The sequence below is a fragment of the Macaca mulatta genome, chromosome 8, assembly GCF_049350105.2.
Source record: "Macaca mulatta isolate MMU2019108-1 chromosome 8, T2T-MMU8v2.0, whole genome shotgun sequence".
Classification (NCBI taxonomy): domain Eukaryota; kingdom Metazoa; phylum Chordata; class Mammalia; order Primates; family Cercopithecidae; genus Macaca; species Macaca mulatta.
This window is the reverse complement of record NC_133413.1, coordinates 18,788,282-18,807,757: the sequence shown is the minus strand read 5'-3', so window position 1 is coordinate 18,807,757 and position 19,476 is coordinate 18,788,282. Positions and strand designations below refer to the sequence as shown.

The 19,476-nt window shown below is 36.9% G+C and overlaps 1 protein-coding gene across 3 annotated transcripts in view; it reads right to left on the bottom strand.

Annotated features, from left to right (window-relative positions):
* The window catches only part of ZDHHC2 (zinc finger DHHC-type palmitoyltransferase 2), a 91,113-nt gene that overhangs the window by 7,500 nt on the left and 64,137 nt on the right, over nucleotides 1-19,476 (bottom strand). For all 3 annotated transcript variants that reach the window (XM_015144810.3, XM_015144809.3, XM_077943048.1), the window contains exons 7-10: nucleotides 12,887-13,007; nucleotides 10,582-10,714; nucleotides 5,107-5,233; nucleotides 4,670-4,762 (exon numbers count right to left, since the gene is read on the bottom strand). In XM_015144810.3, coding sequence (XP_015000296.1) covers nucleotides 4,670-4,762; nucleotides 5,107-5,233; nucleotides 10,582-10,714; nucleotides 12,887-13,007 — 474 coding nt within the window. The remainder of the gene's footprint in view (nucleotides 1-4,669; nucleotides 4,763-5,106; nucleotides 5,234-10,581; nucleotides 10,715-12,886; nucleotides 13,008-19,476) is intronic.

Genomic DNA, 19,476 nt, shown 5'->3' with positions numbered 1-19,476 from the left:
ATCATAAGCTAATTTTTGATAGTAAAGTTGATTGTTTCTCAATGTATGGAAGCAAAACCACTTGCAGTGCAAGATGATTGCAGGAGGTACACAAAATAATGTGGGGAATACAAGAAGAAGACATTAAATAGCACTGACTAGTGGTGAGAAAAGCGTTCTCTCTTCAGTCTCTTTTCCTTCTGCTTACGGTAAGATGACAATCTCTAACAGTGGCAAATCTCCAGAGAACAGTCCTCAGCCCCAGGCTTTAGCAGGTAGTTAGAACTTAGTATTTTATTATCAATTTTATGTATGTATTTATGTTTGAGGCAGATTCTCACTCTGTTCCCCAGGCTGGAGTGCAGAGGTGCAGTCATAGCCTCAACCTCCTTGGCTCAATCAATCCTCCCCTATCAGCCTCCTGAGTAGCTGGGACCACACCACCACCCTCAGCTAATTATTTTGTTTTGTTTTTTTGTAGAGTGGTCTCCCTATGTTGTCCAGTCTGATCACAAACGCCTGGTCTCAAGTGATCTTCCTGCCTTAGCCTCCCAAAGTGCAAGGATTACATGCATGGGCCACCACGCCTGCCCTATTTTTAAAGTTATATTCTATTTATAGAAAGCTATGCCAGTTTCTCATTTATGAGAGTGGTATAAACTTTGGTTTAAAAATAAGCATAAGTGCCAATTTAAATACAGAAAACTATTAATTTTGTAAGTGATATGTGGATATGGAAGAAAATATGAATGTCATGGTAGGAAGACAAAGTTGAAGAAAAACTGGCCTACAGCTTCTAAAGTGGCCTAAATGGTCTTGAACACGATTTTCTCTATCTTCTTCTGTAAAACTGAAACAAAAAATTTGAGCAAACTATCTTGTAGGAATATAAAACACATCTGAAATTATCAGGTCTTACAAACCCAATGTTCAGTCTGGGGAGTGAGGAGTCTTGTAAGAAGTATTTTCTTTAAAATTTAGGTGGAAATGCCATACATCAACATATTGGATGGCATGAAAAAATATACATAAAAATATTTCACTTAGGAAACATTATTGGCATAGAAACTATTAGTGATGTTTTAGAATGTTCTGAAATAGTAATTGTATAGTATTCAAAAGAAAAAGCTACTTAAAATTCTTTCAAGAATAATTTCACATATTTGAGTTCAACTATATATAGTAACTATTATGTTTTTAAAGGATATATGGGTATGCTTTTTCTTCTTAATTACCTCATATCTAAAATTTTAGAATATTTCAATTTTGTGTAGCTTTAACAACTCCTTATTAAAATTTTGGAGGTAAATCTTAAAAAATAGAAAACAGCCTATCTCCATACAGGTTTAAATATATTATACAAAATATCTTACTTTAATTATTACTCTTCAAGAAAGGGACCATATAACAGGTACAGAAGACTAACTAGATCCTGGTTTAGGGACTCTGAAGATTCATTACTGCTAACAGGACTCTAGCAAAGGGCAAGAATCCATTCATTCAACAATATTTATTGAGTACCTGTCACTTTAACAAACAAAATCACTGTTCCATGGAAATTTCACTGTTATTGAGGAAGAAAAATAAATTTTGTGTGTGTGTATGTATATATCTATATATACACATATATACATATACACAAATGAAATAAGTCAGGTGATAATAAGAGCTATAACAACTGAAAAAATCAGGCTGGCCACAGTGGCTCACGCCTGTAATCCCAGCACTTTGGGAGGCTGAGGCAGGTGGATCACTTGAGGTCAGGAAGTTTGAGACCAGCCTGGCCAACATGGTGAAACCCCATCTCTACTAAAAATACAAAAGTTAGCCGGGCATTGTGGTATACATGTAATTCCAGCTACTGGGGAGGCTGAGGCAATAGAATTGCTTGAACCTGGGAGACAGAGGTTACAGTGAGCCGAGATTGCATCACTGCACTCCAGACGGGGTGACAGAGTGAGACTCTGTCTCAAAAAAAAGAAAGAAAAAAAAAAATTAGTGTAACAGGAAGTGGCAGAGAAAGTTACTATTTTACAAAGGGTTATCAAAGACTGCCTCTATTCTGAAGTTACGCCTGAACAGAATATAAATGAAGAGAAGACACAGCTCACTCAGATCTGGAGGAAGAATGGCAAGGAAAGGGAATTAGCAAGGACAAGGCACTATATAAGGAACATGCTTGGTCCATGTGAGAAAAAGCAAGATCTGTGTGTCTGAGGATTGTGAGTGAAAGGAAAGTAAAAAACAGTGACATCCAGAAGGCGAAGGGGAGAGGATTGCTTGAGCCCAGGAGTTTGAGGCTGCAGTGAGCTATGATCACAGAACTGCACTCCGGCCTGGGCAACAGGCTGTTAATAGAGACAGGAAGACTCTGTCTCCATTAAAAAAAAAAAAAAAAAGAATGACTGTTTGGGGTCAGATCAGACAGTCTTGTTAAGTGATGGAACGGACATTCATTAGCTTTTATTCTGAGTAACATGGGAAACTAACAGAGCTTTCAGTAGAAGAGTGACACAATCTGACTTATATTCTGAAGGGAAAATAGATTGGAGTGGGGCAAAAATGTTAGACCAGTTAGAAAACTACTGAAGTAATCCATGGGAGCAGGGATGACGGCTAGGACCAGGAAAGACGCCTTGTAGGTCGTTAGAAAGTATTCAGATTATAGATATACTTTAAAGAGACATCTGATAGGATTTGCAAATGCAGTAAATACAAAGTAATTGAAAGAGAGGAATCCAGGATGACCCCACAGTTTCTAGCATGAACACATGGGAAAATGGAGGTCACTAATACTGATATATGGAAGCACGGAGGAGATTCCGGTTTAGGGTGGTGATGAGGGTACACATGGCTGGGAATCAAATTCAAAGTTCTGCTCTGAACCTGTTTATTTGGAGATGATTTTTAGGTGTCCAAGTGCATATGTCAAGTAGACAGCAAGATATTCAACTCTGGAGTACAGAAGAGAGCAGAACTTGCCACAAAAATTTTATATGGGCTAAACATGGGAGATAGTACAATCCTACAGAAGAAAGAGACTTTAGCTGTCTAAATCTGACCTCAACATTCAAAGGAAACAGAGCCCTCAAAAGATTACTTCTTCAAGATCACCTAGTTGGGTAACAGTGTCAGAACTAAGATTTCTCCCAAATCTCATGGTGCCCTTAGTGGAAGGAGAAATATTATCTCTAAAACCAAAATAATTTCTTAAATTATTTAAAAAACACAAAGGGCAAAAAAGTATTATAAACTACTACTGAATTTTGTACAAGCTTGAAACATATTCTGAATAATTTATTAAAACTAGATTTTTCTGCACTGAGGTATATGAAAAACCATAAACATTTAGCTCTGTGGGATTTTCAAGCCCAAATGCACAAGGCATGATCTAGTAAAAACCTCTGATGCCCTTGAATGTCCCTGTGAAATACATACACCGGGCACCTTCACTAACTGGTAGGGTCTGGCTGTACATAGCTCACTCTAGGGATGGGGTGACAAATACCTTTCATCTCTTTTGACAATTTAAAAGGATTTTAAATATAAATTCCTTTTAAATTTAATTCCCAATTTCAAAGGGCAGAGGCAGGAGGATCACTTGATCCTGGGCGGTCATGCTACAGTGAGCCATGATCACTCCACTGCTCTCCAGCCTCGGTGACAAGTGAGACCCTGTCTCAAAACTAAAACTAAAACAAACCAACAAACAACAACAACAAGTACTTTAGAATGGCTACCAGGAACACCGCCTTGAGGTTTATGGGGTCACTCCAGGCTCCCTAGGAAAAGGTACTGTGATCAATAAGAAATGTTCAATATGGAGTGTTGGTGTGGATTACTGTGTATGTGGCACTGAAGCAACTAAAAAAAGCTCTAACATTTAATGAAGAATTATATTATGGTTATGCTTTTGCTACTGGCTTTCATTTAAAAATTAGAGGAATGGTTATACTCAAATCTGTCACAAAGATATAAAAATTGGTGTTTCAAACCATTGGAAATTCATACATAGCATTTTAAAAGTTTAAGTAATTTTTCCTTTTGCCAGTTAGTAGCACATTCAGAATCAAATGTAAGGTCTTTCCGAGGCCAACCTCAAATTCTTGATAGTCTGGAATCAAAACAAACTTAAAGCTGGAGCAAAATCCTCCAGACAATGAATTTCCAAGACTCTGGCTCCTCTGTCCACAGAAATGGCTCAGATAATCTTTAGAGGTCTCTCAAGGGCACTAAGCCCATAATATACATTAAAATGGAATTGTCCATTTGATCTCCAAAAGCCTCAAGTTTCTTTACCAGTTACCACAGAGAGGAAAGACAGGGCGGGTCAGGGGCAATTTTACCCTGTCTGCCTAACTGAGCAGTGGGTAGCTAACTTTGACTTACATTTTTTTTTCTTTTAAGCACTACATTCATAAAATAAGATTTCAGTCAACCAAAATGTATAGAGAATTAACACCTTTTTACTCACACTTAGATTAATAATACCATTTTACAAGTATAATTGAAGCTTCTAATGTATCCCTCCTCAATCATACTTTCTTTTTTCCCTCATTTCAAGTGGAAACTATTGCAGGAAATTCTCTTATGGTCTTAATTTTTTTTCAAAGGAACATGTAACCAAAAGACACAATATGGTAAAATACATTATTTGAAAGTAAAATGAAAAAAAAATATATGAGATTACTTTTTAGCTGTGGAACTCAGCCCTGCAGGAGTAGATGGTTGTTCAGGATCCTGGTTAACAAGGCAAGTTGGAAAGGAGCAGCCATCACCTAGACTAGAATTAAAACAAAAATTTAGAACTGAACCATACGAAAGACAACAGAGTGAAACCCTGCCAAAATGCTGATGTCTGAGAGTAGAACATGCTATACTATAGGCAAAAAAAAAAAAAAAAAAAAAAAATTGTGTATTAGACATTGAGTTCAACATAGTGTTTAGGAAGATGATGAATTAACTGACTTCTACGTGATATTACAGTGAATCACAGAACAATACTTTTAAAAAATAAGAGTTCCTACACAGAATTGCAAGTCTATGGAACTAGAGGCTTTTCCTGAAACTATCTTTTGCTATATTATTTTCATTAGTTAGAGCCTGAAAATTTTCACAAAAGAGTACCTTGAAAAAATGGGTAGCAACCAGTACTTCTTCTCATCACCAAAAACTTGTCGCATGTTTTTACTGAAACCCAAGCTGAATCCATTCTTATCTGTTCCATGTCGAAATACTGGACTTCTGAATGCCTCTAAAAAAGATGGTAAAGGAATCACATGAGTAAAGAACATATTTACTAGTAATCCTGAATATTTAGCAATAACTGAAGTAAATGAAGAAACTGCAAATCAATGGCTAGCTGACTGTGAGTGCTTATGTGCCTATCAACACCCATGAAATACAGGGTGTCCATTCTGTTTTAAAATATCATAAGATGTATCTATTTTAATTGTAAAATATGCCTTTTTATTATAACAGTACATATGCATTGTAGAAAATCAGAAAATACAAACTAGCAAATAAATTAAAACTGCATCTTCTGAATCTTTTGAACGATAGATAAATGGATGGATCCACAGATATAGATATACAAATCTACAGGTGTATTTTTTAAGAAAACCAAAATGAGACAATGTTTTACACACATTCCACTTGTTTTTCAGTAAATCCATTTTTTTTTTTTGAGTCAGGGTTTCACTCTGTTGCCCAGAGTGGAGTACAGTGGTATGATCATAGCTCACTGTAGCCTCGAATGCCCAGGCTCAAGTAATTCTTCTGCCTCACCCTTCCAAGTAGCTGGAATAACAGGTGCCATGCCACCATGTCTGGCTAAGCATTTTACAATTTCATTGAAACTGGTTCTCATCTAATACAATTTTTCCAGCTGACTATAAAATGTACTTTTGAACTAGTCTGTCCAAACCACGATCCAGTCCAGAACCATGTATTGCATCTGGTGATGCTCATTCTGCATATGAAAGCTGGTTCAAAGAGGCTCTGGGACTTGCCTAAGGTCACACAACAAACACACACAGAGTGAGACTTGAATACAGGTCATCAACATTCCTTCAAAAATACTACATTTTCTTCTTGAATCATGCTGAAATGCAAAATCTAACATTTTATTTTTGGAATATGAACATGGAGGTATAATGATTTTTCTCCATTATGTTAAAAAGGAAAATCTAACCAGCAGAATTAGGCACTATGAAAAAATGTGGTCATTTGCAAGATCCTTAGCATTCTTCATCCCAGGATATACAGTTTTTTCTAAAACATTTCATAGGACCATATTATCCAGGGGAAGTCCTTTCAGTGCTACAAGTTAAATCTAGAAGTTTCCAGAAGTTAAAAACCTCTAGAAACAATAAATTTACTTTTGACGAATTATAATTTAACTGCCTAACACATAATTTGAAATAAAATTCCTGGGCTTAGAAATTACTTTATTTTATCAGTAGTTTCACCCTAATAGTATTTGGTGTAATGATTTAATTTCAGAATTCTGTAATGTTTCATTTCAGAATACTGAAAATGAACACTAATTGACTACGCACTGTAATTAATCCTCATTGCATATTATAATAACCGAAGCTCACAGCTTGGAGTGTCCTTTATGATCATAAGCATTTGTGGTCCTGGTTGCATTCTCAAACTCCTAACTTTGGCCTAGAAACTCTACATAGCTTAGTCCTTGATTGCCTCTCAAATCTCATTAATGTATTTCTCAATCTTTAGCGTTCTATGCTTCAGCCACATGGAGTGTTTCTCAAATATTCCTAGTTTTTTTTCTCTTTTCCTGTAGGGTCTTTTATTTTCAATTGAGGTGAAATTCACAGAGTGTAAAATTAGACTTTTTAAAGTGTTCAACAGAATGTAATATATTCACAATTTTGTGCACTTCCCACCTATATCAAATTTCTAAATATTTTCATCACTCCAAAAGAAACTCCATATCCATTAAGCTGTCACTCCCTACTCCCCTATTTCCTTATTCCCTAGTAATCACTAATGTGATTTTCCTCTACAGATCTACCTATTCTGGATATTTCATAAAAAAGGGAATCATAATATGTAATCTTTTGTGATGGACTTCTTTCACTTAGCATGTTTTCAAGGTTCATCCATGTGTATCAGGACTTCATTCCTTTTTATGGTTAATATTCCATTGTATAGATATGCCACATTTCCTCCATCCTTGGATGGGCATTTAGGTTGTTTCAACCTTTTGATTATTGTGGGTAGTGTTGCTATGAACAATGGTATACAAGTATCTCTTTCAGTCCCTGTTTTCAATTCTCTTGGGTATATACCTAGGAGTGTAGCTGCTGGTTCATATGGTAATTCTATGTTTAACTTTTAAAAGAATTGCCAAACTGTTTTTCACAGTGGTGGCACCATTTTATATTCCCACAAGCAAAGTAGGAAGGTTTCAATTTCTCTACATCCTCACCAAGACTTTTTAAAAAAAAATTGTAGCCATCCTAGTGAGTGTAAAGTGGTACCCCAATGTGATTTTGATTTGCATTTTCCTAATGACTAATGATGTTGAGCATATTTTTCTGTGCTGGGATTTCTCAAACAACAAATAAATGATGGAGTGAGATGTGAACGAGGTCATCAACATTCCTTTCATAATACTACATATTCTTCTTGCATAATGCTGAAATGAAAAACCTAAAATTTTATTTTCCCCATTTGTATATTTTCTTTGGAGGAATGTTTGTTTAAATGTCTATTCAAATTTTTTGCCAATATTTTAACAGGTGTGTTTGTATCTTTTTGTTGTTGAGTTACAAGATTTCTTTGCATATTCTGGATAGTAGGGCCCTTATCAGATAATGAATTGGAAATACTATTCTCCTTCTGCAGTTTGTTTTTTTACTTTCTTGTGTTTTTTAATGCATGTAAGTTTTTAATTTTGATAGTGTAAGTTTCCTATTTTTTCTTTGTTGCTCATGCTTTTGATGTTATATCTAAGAATTCACTGTCATATTCAAAGTCCTGAAGATTTATCCCTCTATTTTCTTCTAAGAGTTTACAGTTTTAGCTCTTTCATTTAGGTCATTGATCCATTTTGACTTAATTTTTTGTATGATGTGAGGTAGGAATACAAGTTTATTTTTTGCCATGTGGATAATGAGTTGTCCTTGTGCAACTCAAATATATTATTCTTTCTTCACTGGATGGTTTTGGCACCCCTGTCGAAAATCAATTTGCTAAAGATGTATGGGTTTATTTCTGGACTCTCAATTCTATTTTATTTGTCTATATGTCCATCCTTATGCCAACACCACACTGTTTGGATTACTGTATGTTTTATAGTAAGTTTTGAAATCAAGAATGTGAGTCTTCCAGGTTTGTTCTTTTTTTGGTGAATACTGTTTTGACTATGTGGGGCTTCTTGCCATTCCACAAGAATTTGAGAATTGGCCTTTCCATTGATGCAAAAAAAAAGCCATTAAAATTGCAATGAATCTGTAAATCACTTTGGGTGGGTAATACTGCCATCTTAACAATATAAGGTCTTCCAAGTCCATGAACATGGGATGTCTTCTTTAATTTGTTTCAGCAATGTTTTGTAGTTTTCAGTGTGCTAGTAGTGTTATATGCACCTCCTTGGTAAATTTATTCCTATTTTATTTGTTTAGATGCCTTTTCAAATGGAATTTTCTAGATTTCCTTTTTGGGTGGTTTATTGCTAGTGCACAGCAATATAACTGATTTTTTTCATACTGATCTTAAATCAAGCAAATTTCATATTTTGCTTATTAGCTAAGCATTTTAATTGTGAATTCCTTAAGGTTTTCTATACATAAGATCATGTTATCTGTAAATTAAAATAGTTTTACTTATTTCTTTTCAATGCCTTTGTTTCTTTTCCTTGACTAATTACTCTGGCTAGAACTTATGTACAATGTGGAACAGAAGTAGTGAAGAGGAGCATCCTTGTTTTGTTTCTGATCTTAGAAACAAGGCTTTCAGTTTTACACTGTTGTGTATGATGTTAGGTGTAGATTTCTCACAAATGCCCTTTATCTCCTCATCAGGTTGAAGGAGTTCCTTATTTTTCCTAGTCTAAGTACAATTTTTCTTAATCTTGAAAGGATGTTGGATTTTGTCAAGTACTTTTTCTGCATTAATTTTTTCCATACTGATCTTAAATCACGCAAATTTCATATTTTGCTTATTAGCTAATCATTTTTGTGAATTCCTTAAGATTTTCCATTTTTATTTCCTTCATTCTATTAATGTGGTATATTACCACTGATTGATTTTCATATATTAAACCCTACTTGCATTCCTGGGATAAATCCCTCTTGATCATGGTTGTGTAAGCCTTTTAATATGTTGTTGGATTTGGTATGCTAATATTTTGTTAACAATCGTTTCATCTATATTCATATTGGTCTATAGTTTTCTTGTGATGTTTGTGTCTCTGGTTTTGGTATCAGGGCAATGTTGGCCTCATAGAATGAGTCAGAGAGTGTCCCCTTCTCTTCTAATTTTTAGCAGAGTTTGAGAAGAAGTTAATTCTTCATTAAGTGTTTGGCAGAACTCATCAGTTAAGCCATTTTGTTCTGGGCTTTTCTCTTTGTTGTGAGTTTTTTTGATTACTGATTCAATCACTTTACTTCTTACAGGTCTGCTCTGATTTTCTACTTCTTCTTGAGTCAATCTGGTAGTCTGTGTGTTTCTGGAAATGTGTCCACTTTATCTAGGTTGCCTAATTTTTTGACAGACAATAGTTCACGGTATTTTCTTGGCCTTTTTATTTCCATAAAGTCAGTAGTAATGTCCTCACCTCCATTTCTGATTTCTGTGATGAGTCTTCTCTTTTTCTCTTGCTAGCCAAGGGATGTCATATTTGTTGACTTTTTAAAAAAGAACCAACTATTGATTTTATTGTTTTTCTATTTTTTAATACTCTATTTCTATTATCTCCTGTCTTTATTATTTCCTTCCTTCTGCTGACTTTGGTTTTACTTTGCTCTTCTTCTAGTTCCTTAAGGTATAAAGTTATTAATAGAGGTATTTCATTTTTAAATATAGTTATTTACAGCTATACATTTCCCTGTAAGCACTGCTTTTGCTGCCTCCGATATCTGTATGGCTTTTAAACATACATGTTCTGGCTTTTTCTATAGCTGACTTCTTAGGTTAAGTACTTTTTGTTGTGATAAGCTCTCCCCTGACCACTCATTCTACACAGGCTTCCTTCCACCATCCCCATCCTTTTATTCATACCTCAGCATCCTTTTATTTTCTTCAAAGCATTTGCATTTTGTAATCACTTTTATGTTTGGCTATTAATTTTTGTGCCCCTCACTAGACTGTTTTGCCCCTGCTCACCACTGTGTGTGTGTGCGTGCGTGTGTGTGTGTGTATATATATATGCATATATACATATAAGAGACAATCAATATATGGAATGAACAAACCTATATGTGTCTAAGTGATATATCAAAAAAATAATGAGGAAAATAAAAATGATTTTTACCACTTCAGGGCAGGTTGGCATTTAATCACATAGCAACTGTCAATGAATGTTGGTATATGTACTTAAAGTTCTGTCAACTACAATAATTGGATACTCACCTAATGTAGATTTATTTTTGCTGACTAGCCAACAATGATAGCCAAACAGAGAAGACAAGCTGACAGAAAACATAGCTGCAGCAAAGAATAAAAACATAATATGGAACTTGGCTTGAGTATCAGGTAGGCCATTCTACAAAGAAAGGAAGAAAATAAAATGTTTTGTCAAAGGGATATGTATTCCCCTACTTTTATAAGTAAATTAGTAAGATTTTTTCTTAAAATTTTTCTTAAATTTAATATGAAAAAATATGTGGCTCTATTGTTAAAAGTTTAGGAAAAATATGTATACATTTTGTCAGACTAAATGTTTACCAGAATATGTATATGAAAATGATATTAAAATTTGGAATATTAACTTTTTTTCATAACCAAATCATAGAAAATTTATGGTAGTATATGTATAAACTGTAATAGTAAGAAGCAAGATAAATGGAACTATAAAATGTAGTTTTAAATTTATTAACAGAGTATGTTTTGTTAACATACTACAGAATCACAAATGTTTAAAAAGTTTCATTATAATGCCAGAGAATGAAGGCTAACTGGCACAATTTGGTTACTATCCTTATTAATGTTTTACGTTACTACAAACAACAGCATCACCTAAATGAATACATGTAACAACACATTCACAATAATGCTTCAAGCTATCTTAAATAATAGGACCACAGAAAAGATCAACACCAGTGCATAACACCTGTCTAAAATAAATCTTAATATCCATGGGCTGAAACAGTCCATCTCAAAGAAAACCAGTTAGACTCTCCTTGTTTATAAATCCAAAGAGACCTGGAATGGCTCTAGAATGGAGGGGATGGGGCTATGGACACATAGTGAAGCACCATGGCTGCCAGGAGGTGGCTTTTCCTCACGTTTCAATACCCTGGAGTACCTGACCGATTGACACAGGTCACAAGACCTCACTGACAGTTTTCAACAGCAGCAGTTGTTTTGTTTTTTTTTTTGTTTTTGTTTTTGTTTTTGACAAACAGTGAAAATTCTGATCATTCCTTTTCAAATGTATTTGTGGTTTGAAACTAAAGTCATCTGCAGGAAGGAGAAGCAGTGAGGTAATGTTCTCCCAGACATTCAGTAGGGATCATTTTTCAAGCTGGACACTGAAAGACTCCTTGAACACTAGCAGCAAGCCTCTTCACTCATGTCTTTCTATGCTTAGCAACAGAACTGGCACATAGGAGGCATTCCATAACTCTTTGGTATTTAATTTGGTTCAGATCTCACATAAGTAATCTAGCAATTTAGAAATTCTTACCATAATAGAGTTAATTTAATGAAAATAATAAATCAATCCTGGCAGCAGATAAATTGATTTTTTACTGTCATTTGGTGTTCACAAGGAGGACCTCTGGATATCCTAAATCCTCAATGTTAATTTCTTTTTGCCTACATTTAAAATATATAGTGTATAAAGCCTAATCAAGAAATATTGAATAAAAACTCAGGACATTATAGGCATAATAGTTTAAAAAATAATCTTCTTAAACATAAAGAAAATACTTCTATTTTTAAATCCTGAAAAAATCTTATATAGTCATCAATTCTCGTTATTCGCAGTACTTTTGTTTTATAAAGTTTCCACAAACATTGAATTTGTGAATACTGAAAAACTGCTCCTAGGGAAAATACAAGGTTAAGTTTCTATGAACTTCTGGTCACAACATCTTTGACAACTGATCAATGCGTAACCTTGTTTTATGTGTGTTTCTGCTTAAATGAACCTTATTTAATATATACTATTGATTTGTTAATATAGAACTCATAGCTAACAGCACTATAACTCATGCCTGAATTAAGCTTATCTAATACATGTATTTTCTCCATAAGACACATCAGTTTTCTTTTGCTTAGAAACATTAGACCACACTTCAGCACTACACTTGAAGACCTTTTTTTGACAGCAAAATCACCAACAAAAAGCACAAAAATGGAAAAAAGCATGGCACTAAATAGACTGTGGAAAGCACACTTGTTTACAGTATGAGAGCTGAAGCAAGAAGGCAAAAGCGTCGTCTTGTTCAACCTCAGCTGGGAACGGGCACGGGGGCAACTCAATGTTTTTGCCACTCTGCACATGTCTGCAGATGACGAAAGCTGTCAGTATTGATGTGGGGGTTACAATTACATTTTAGTGAATTAACAAATATAGAATCTGCGAATAATGAGGACTGACTGCATGTCAATGAGCTCTAGTCTATAAAATCTCTGTCTGAAATAATTCTGTCCTGCAAAGCCTACATCATTATTGTATACCAAAAAAAGAGTTACCGAGTTAATGACTTACTGTCCAAAATTTGATAAAATACTGTAAATCGGTTGCCGCAATAAAAAGGCAGTAGAGCAGAGAATAAGCCAAGAAAAGGAGAAAGAACTTATAATTTGAAAATCCAACACAATTGTTCACCCTGTTAACAAAACAAAAACATTTCCAGTGAGTTTTACATCTTCAACCTACGTGTGCATATGCTCAAGCAAGTGTTCAGCTTCCTCTCGGTTTTAATTTATTGGCATTTCTTTAAATATAACTCACAATATTTCTTCATGCATACAATCATTTAAAAATCCATTTCACTAAAGAGAAATTTGCTTCCATTTTTAAAACATGATATTTAATATTGCTTTAGCCAATCATAAACAGTGTAACTGCATGTCATGTCAAATTACGCAAGTGTGCACATCCCTCAAAGCACAGAGCCCGTGAGAAACCTCATCAGGCCAGGCAGTTTAGGTAAATTTACTAAACCCTTCCTCTATGCTATCTTTGGGTTTGATTTCCAACTATGATTAATTAAGTCAACATTTTTCAAGTGTTCCCAGATTAGATGGAATAGCTTCACAGATTACTCTTTGCATGCCATCACTGAAGCAAGCGGACTGTCAAAGCATATTAAATTGGAGCTTTAAGAAAAGAAGTAGGCCAGAGAGTTAGACAGCTGGGTCAGAATGCCCATGTAACACTAAGTAATGATGCGGCCCTGAGGAAATCATCAATTAGAATTTCATTTCTTTATCTGTAAGTTAAACACTCTGAGGTCATTTCCAAAAGTCGGCTCTAAATATGCTATAATTCCAAACATGGAAATTTACAAATCTCAGTTCTCACTCCAAAGTCGTTATCTGAGGGGGGATAACTCAAACTACTGTATCAATAAACATAAGTACAACTACAATTCATTTTTATAGGCTCACTTTCTTTTTGTTAAGATTTTCCTTTTTTAAGAAATTATATTTTATTTTATTTTACTTTAAGTTTTGGGATACAAGTGCAGGTTTGTTACATAGGTAAACGTGAGTCGTGCGGGTTTGGTGTATAGATTATTTCATCACCCAGGTATTAAGCCTAGTACCCATTAGTTGTTTTGCTTAGCCCTCTTCCTCCTTCCACCCTCCTCCCTCCAAAAGGCCCCAGTGTGTGTTGTTCCCTCATCTGCGTCCATGTGTTCTCATCATTTAGCTCCCACTTATAGGCTTATAGGCTTATAGGCTCACTCTCTTTCTATCAAATTTTTGGTTTCCTTTTCTTAAAGACAAGGGCATTACTGGATGACCTTGTGTCAATGTGATACAACACCCATGTGGAATTGGCTAATAGCTTCATGGGTTGAGTAACTTCTTGGTTAACCGGTATAATGAACCTATTAAATAGAACATACACGTTTCCTTTTCCAGTGTTCAGCCTATTGCATAGAACACACACATATTGTTTCCTTTTCTCAAATGTCCTTGTTCCTGTTCTAATGTAGGTAAAAATCACCTCACTCTCCACTGACTTAGCTACTAAGATGAAACACTTTTCTCTCTAGATTTGTAAAAATGAAACCATGTTCATGTGAAAAAAATGTTTTTACATCATCTCCCTCAAAAAATATGAGGTAAAGGGAATAGCATTAGATTTAGTAATTTTTAAACTTAAAGGTCTTTTGGGCGCGGTGGCTCATGCCTGTAATCCCAGCACTTCGGGAGGCCGAGGCAGGCAGATCACAAGGTCAAGAAATCAAAACCATCCTGGCCAACATGGTGAAACTCTGTCTCTACTAAAAATACAAAAATTAGGTGGGCATGGTGGCATGCGCCTGTAGTCCCAGCTACTCCGGAGGCTGAGGAAGGACAATCACTTAACCCAGGAGGCAGAGGCTGCAGTGAGCTGAGATAGCGCCACTGCACTCCAGCCTGGCAACAAAGTGAGACTCCCTCTCAAAAAAAAAAAAAAAAAAAAAAAAAAAAGAAAAGAAAGAAAAAAAAGAAGCCACAAATTGTGGGTGCACATTGTATGGAAACAGTTACATCTGCATCTCTAGAGGTTCCAGTGGGGGGATGCAAGCCAATTGCTGAGGTTGCCTTTTATGGTGTTTGAATGGAATCTGGCAGGAAATAATATTGTAAACAATGAGTCTAGTCTAATTGTATCCTGTCTCAAAAGGATACAGGATATTCCCTTTGCATACTTATGTTGGTTTCAGGGGGAAAGAATGTGTAGGCAAAAGCTGGGGTGCTTTAACACTTTGGACAACATGGGTGGGCACGGTGGCTCACACCTGTAATCCCAGCACTTTGGGAGGTTGAGGCAGGCAGATCACCTGAGGTCAGCAGTTCAAGACCAGCCTGCCATGGTCTTGGTGAAACTCTGTCTCTACTAAAAATACAAAAAATTAGCTGGGCATGGTGGCGTGTGCTTGTAGTTCCAGCTACTCGGGAGGCAGAGGCAGGAGAAGTGCTTGAACCCAGGAGGCTGAGATAACGCCACTGCACTCCAGCCTGGATGACGAGCAAAACTCCATCTCAAAAATTAAATAATAAAATAAAATAAAAATATAAAAACTAGCTGGGCATGGTGGTGCGCGTCTGTAATCCCAGCTACTCAGGAGGCTGAGGTAGAAGAACTGCTTGAACTCGGGAAGCAGAGGTTGCAGTGAGCCAAGTTTTCACCACTGCACTCCAGTCTGGGTGACAGAGTGAAATTCCATCTCAAAAAAAAAAAAAAAAAAGACTTCGGACAACATAGGTGTAAATAATGACTTGTGGACTAGGAAGAGATTGGAAGGGATAGAAAAGATTGTTTCTCTTCCTGAAGGAATAGAAGTAGCTTTTGTATTAAATAAGAAAGAGTATTTTTATAGAAAGAAAATGATTTTGATCACAGATTTTATAACAACTAATTTAGCTTTGCTTAAGAGGATGGTACAATTTGCCATGTTAGAGCTAGGGACACAGGAGGTCAGTAAGTAAAGACCATGTATTTTAGAGTTTAATATGTATATACCTAGAGTATGTGCATGTGTATGTGTATATGTGTGTGTGTGTATATATAAAACTAGAAGAAATATAGTGACATTTATTTTGAATAATACCTTACCGTCTTCGTAACAGACAACTTTTGGCTAGACATTTTAACTGCCGATTGCTTTATAGACTCAATTTGAAAAGGAAGAAGACTTCTGAATCTACTTCTCCATCTAGAAAAGGAATGACTTCACATGGAGAAACAAAACGCGTTCTAGGTAAATATCCTTCTTACGTTAAGTTCAGCGTAAAACACACCTGTTGGTCCTGTTTCCAGGCAATTGCTTTCTGACTTTAAATTGGAAAAAGAACATAATACACTGGAAGGAGCGTGGCCTTCGAAGTAAAAAAAAAAAATTTCCTATGAAACTTTGAGCCCACTCTTTCTCTTTTCTGAGCCTCATTTTTTTTCCCCTGTAAAATGAGACAAATATACAGGAGGCGGAGCTTGCAGTGAGCTGAGATCGCGCCACTGCACTCCAGCCTGGGAGACAGAGCGAGACTCCATCTCAAAAAAAAAAAAAGATAAAATAAAATGAGACAAATAATTTCTACTTCTTTCTTCACTGTTTCAAGTATTACAGACTATACATATGGCCTCTAGAACATAATTGGCACTCAATAAATGGAAGCTCAAATAATTTGTTTTTGTGTTACTTAACCTTTGGCAAGCATGTGAAAGTATTATTAATATGATATAATTAATTAACCAAAATTTTACACTAAAGGAAAAAATACTTTGATAGAAAATCCAATAAAGCAAATACTATGGAATCTGTTTCAGTTAAAACACAAGTATGAGATTGATCCCCGGAATTCTGGTGGGTAATCTTCAGTGGCCAGAGCAGAGACTAAGAAATCATTGCAAAATGGAGAGGTATTATTGATTCAATGTGTCAAATGTTCAAAGCTGACAGATATTAAGGTCAAAAGACCTGTTTAAAACACCTGTATAAAAAGGCTGCCCCAGCCGGGCGTGGTGGATCACGCCTGTAATCCCAGCACTTTGTGAGGCTGAGGCGGGCAGATCACAAGGTCAGGAGATCGAGACCACCCTGGCCAACACAGTGAAAACCAAAAATACAAAAAAAAAAAAAAAAAAATAGCCAGGCGTGGTGGTGGACGCCTGTAGTCCCAGCTAGTTGGAGGCTGAGGCAGGAGAATGGCGTGAACCCAGGAGGCAGAGCTTGCAGTGAGCCAAGATCATGCCACTGCACTTCAGCCTGGGAGAACAGCGAGACTGTCTCAAAAAAAAAGAAAGGCTGCGCCTGGGTCTGAAAACATCCTAAAAGTACTATAAGTAACTGTCATTAGACGAATACATTCACACAAAGCCTGTAGAAAAAGACTTTTTATGTATTCATATAGAAACATTTCCAGAATATATTAAGTGAAGAAAATAAAAAGAAACAGATTCAGTCAATAATGTAGTCACTTGTACTAAAAAAAAAAAAGAGAGGGGGTTGGTAGGCGACGCACACATACGCACACATACGTTGAGATCTGAAAAGTGCCATGACGTTGACGACCCTGATTCTCTGTGTGTAGTGGAAGAAGGTGGGAGAGGGACTGGAAAGAACATGGCCACCTGTTTTATTTTTGAATTTGGAACCAAAAGCATGTTATCAGCTATAGACTTTTTAATTTAAAATTTTATTTTATTTTATTTTTTATTTTTTATTTTTTTTGAGACGGAGTCTCACTCTGTCGCCCAGGCTGGAGTGCAGTGGTGCAATCTCAGCTCACTGCAAGCTCCGCCTCCCGGGTTCACGCCATTCTCCTGCCTCAGCCTCCTGAGTAGCTGGGACTACAGACGCCCGCCACCTCACCGGCTAGTTTTTTGTATTTTTAGTAGAGACGGGGTTTCACCGTGTTAGCCAGGCTGGTCTCGATTTCCTGACCTCGTGATCCGCCCGTCTCGGCCTCCCAAAGTGCTGGGATTACAGGCTTGAGCCACCGCGCCTGGCCTAATTTAAAATTTTAATTTGAAATTTTAAAATTACATACAATGGCTGCTCCATTCAGCTGGCACCAAGTGAGTATTAGACCCTTGGCATCAAATCCTTCACAAGTCAACACGGCTGCTGCTTTCTGCAAGGGAGTACCCAGAGCTACAACCATGGCGGGGACAGTGGATGCAGCAAGGGAAGTGATGGGGAAGAGAACGATGACACGGGTTAAAAGGTACCGCAGTCAGTCCATTCACCTTCCCGCACTGCCAGCTAAGGGTGGAGCAACAGCAGGTGGTGTGTAGGTATGCCACGTGAACCTATTTTTAAAAATACTAGGGTCCCATTTCTGTTATTCTCCTTCACTTATTTAACAGGACCTGTGAAAACTGGAAAGGCTATCAAATTGTAAGTTTCTCACGAGGCCAAATGAACTGTTGATTTAGAAAGATTACTATAATGGTAAATTATTATTTTCTCTTTTTGTAATTTTATGAATACAGCGTGGGCATGGGAAGCTTTATAGGTATGTACTGACCTGATTTTTTCCCGCCTCTCCACTCCTTGTCATCACAATCCCTTATAAAGGTCAGAAAAATCAAAATCAACGCTATGCCTCTGATGACTAGCACTCTGCTGAATATATCTGGAGTATACAGTTATCCAGAGAGGAGGGTGCTTAATATGGTTTACCCCAAAGCAGACCCTGAGGCAAGAACTTGGATACAGTTCATTTGAGACAGAAGGATAAAGCATTTTTTACTGGCCAGGCTGTCACTGGATGAGGGTTGCTCCTGGAGGTATGAATGCCTTGGCACTTCTGGACTGCCTGGCTTGTAGAGCTGAACAAAACTACCCAGGTAGAAGAGACCCCTCAGGCAGAGAAGAAAAGAAACACAGGTGCCTGAATGGGGAGCTGCCAGTGAGTATGGGAGCTGTTCACCAAGATGCCATGAACTCAACAGGTGAGTCATGGGGATACAGGTGGGGCATTGACAGCAACTGCAGGGGAAGTCAACATATGAATGTAAGGAGAATGAAGAAGACGTTGGCTGGGCGTGGTGGCTCGTGCCTGTAATCCCAGCACTTTGGGAAGCTGAGGTGGGCGGATCACAAGGTCAAGAGTTCGAGACTAGCCTGGCCAATATGGTGAAACCGTCTCTACCAAAAATACAAAAATTAGCCAGGGGAGGTAGCGGGTGCCTGTAATCCGGCTACTCGGGAGGCTGAGGCAGGAGAATCGCTTAAACCCAGGAGGCAGAGGTTGCAGTGAGCCGAGATCGCGCCACTGCACTCGGGCCTGGGCGACAGAGCAAGACTCTGTCTCAAAAAAAAAAAAAAAAAAAAAGAAGAAGAAGAAGAAGGCGTCTAATTAAAGACACGGGGGGAGGGGGAACACTTGTTGGAAGAAGAAAAAAAAAACAGAAAAGAAAAGTGGGCGGGGGGCGAGTGCAAAAGAATGAATGCAAGTTTCAGTTAGTACAAAGGGGGGTTACTTATCGAGACCTGTAAGAAGAATGCCATTCTTGTATGGATTGACTAGCCTGAATACTTTAAAGGAGAAAATCGAGGTGGAGAAAAGAAAGAGGTACAATGGTGAAAGATGCGAGATACCATAATCCCTACATTCCCCTGGGACTCTTTC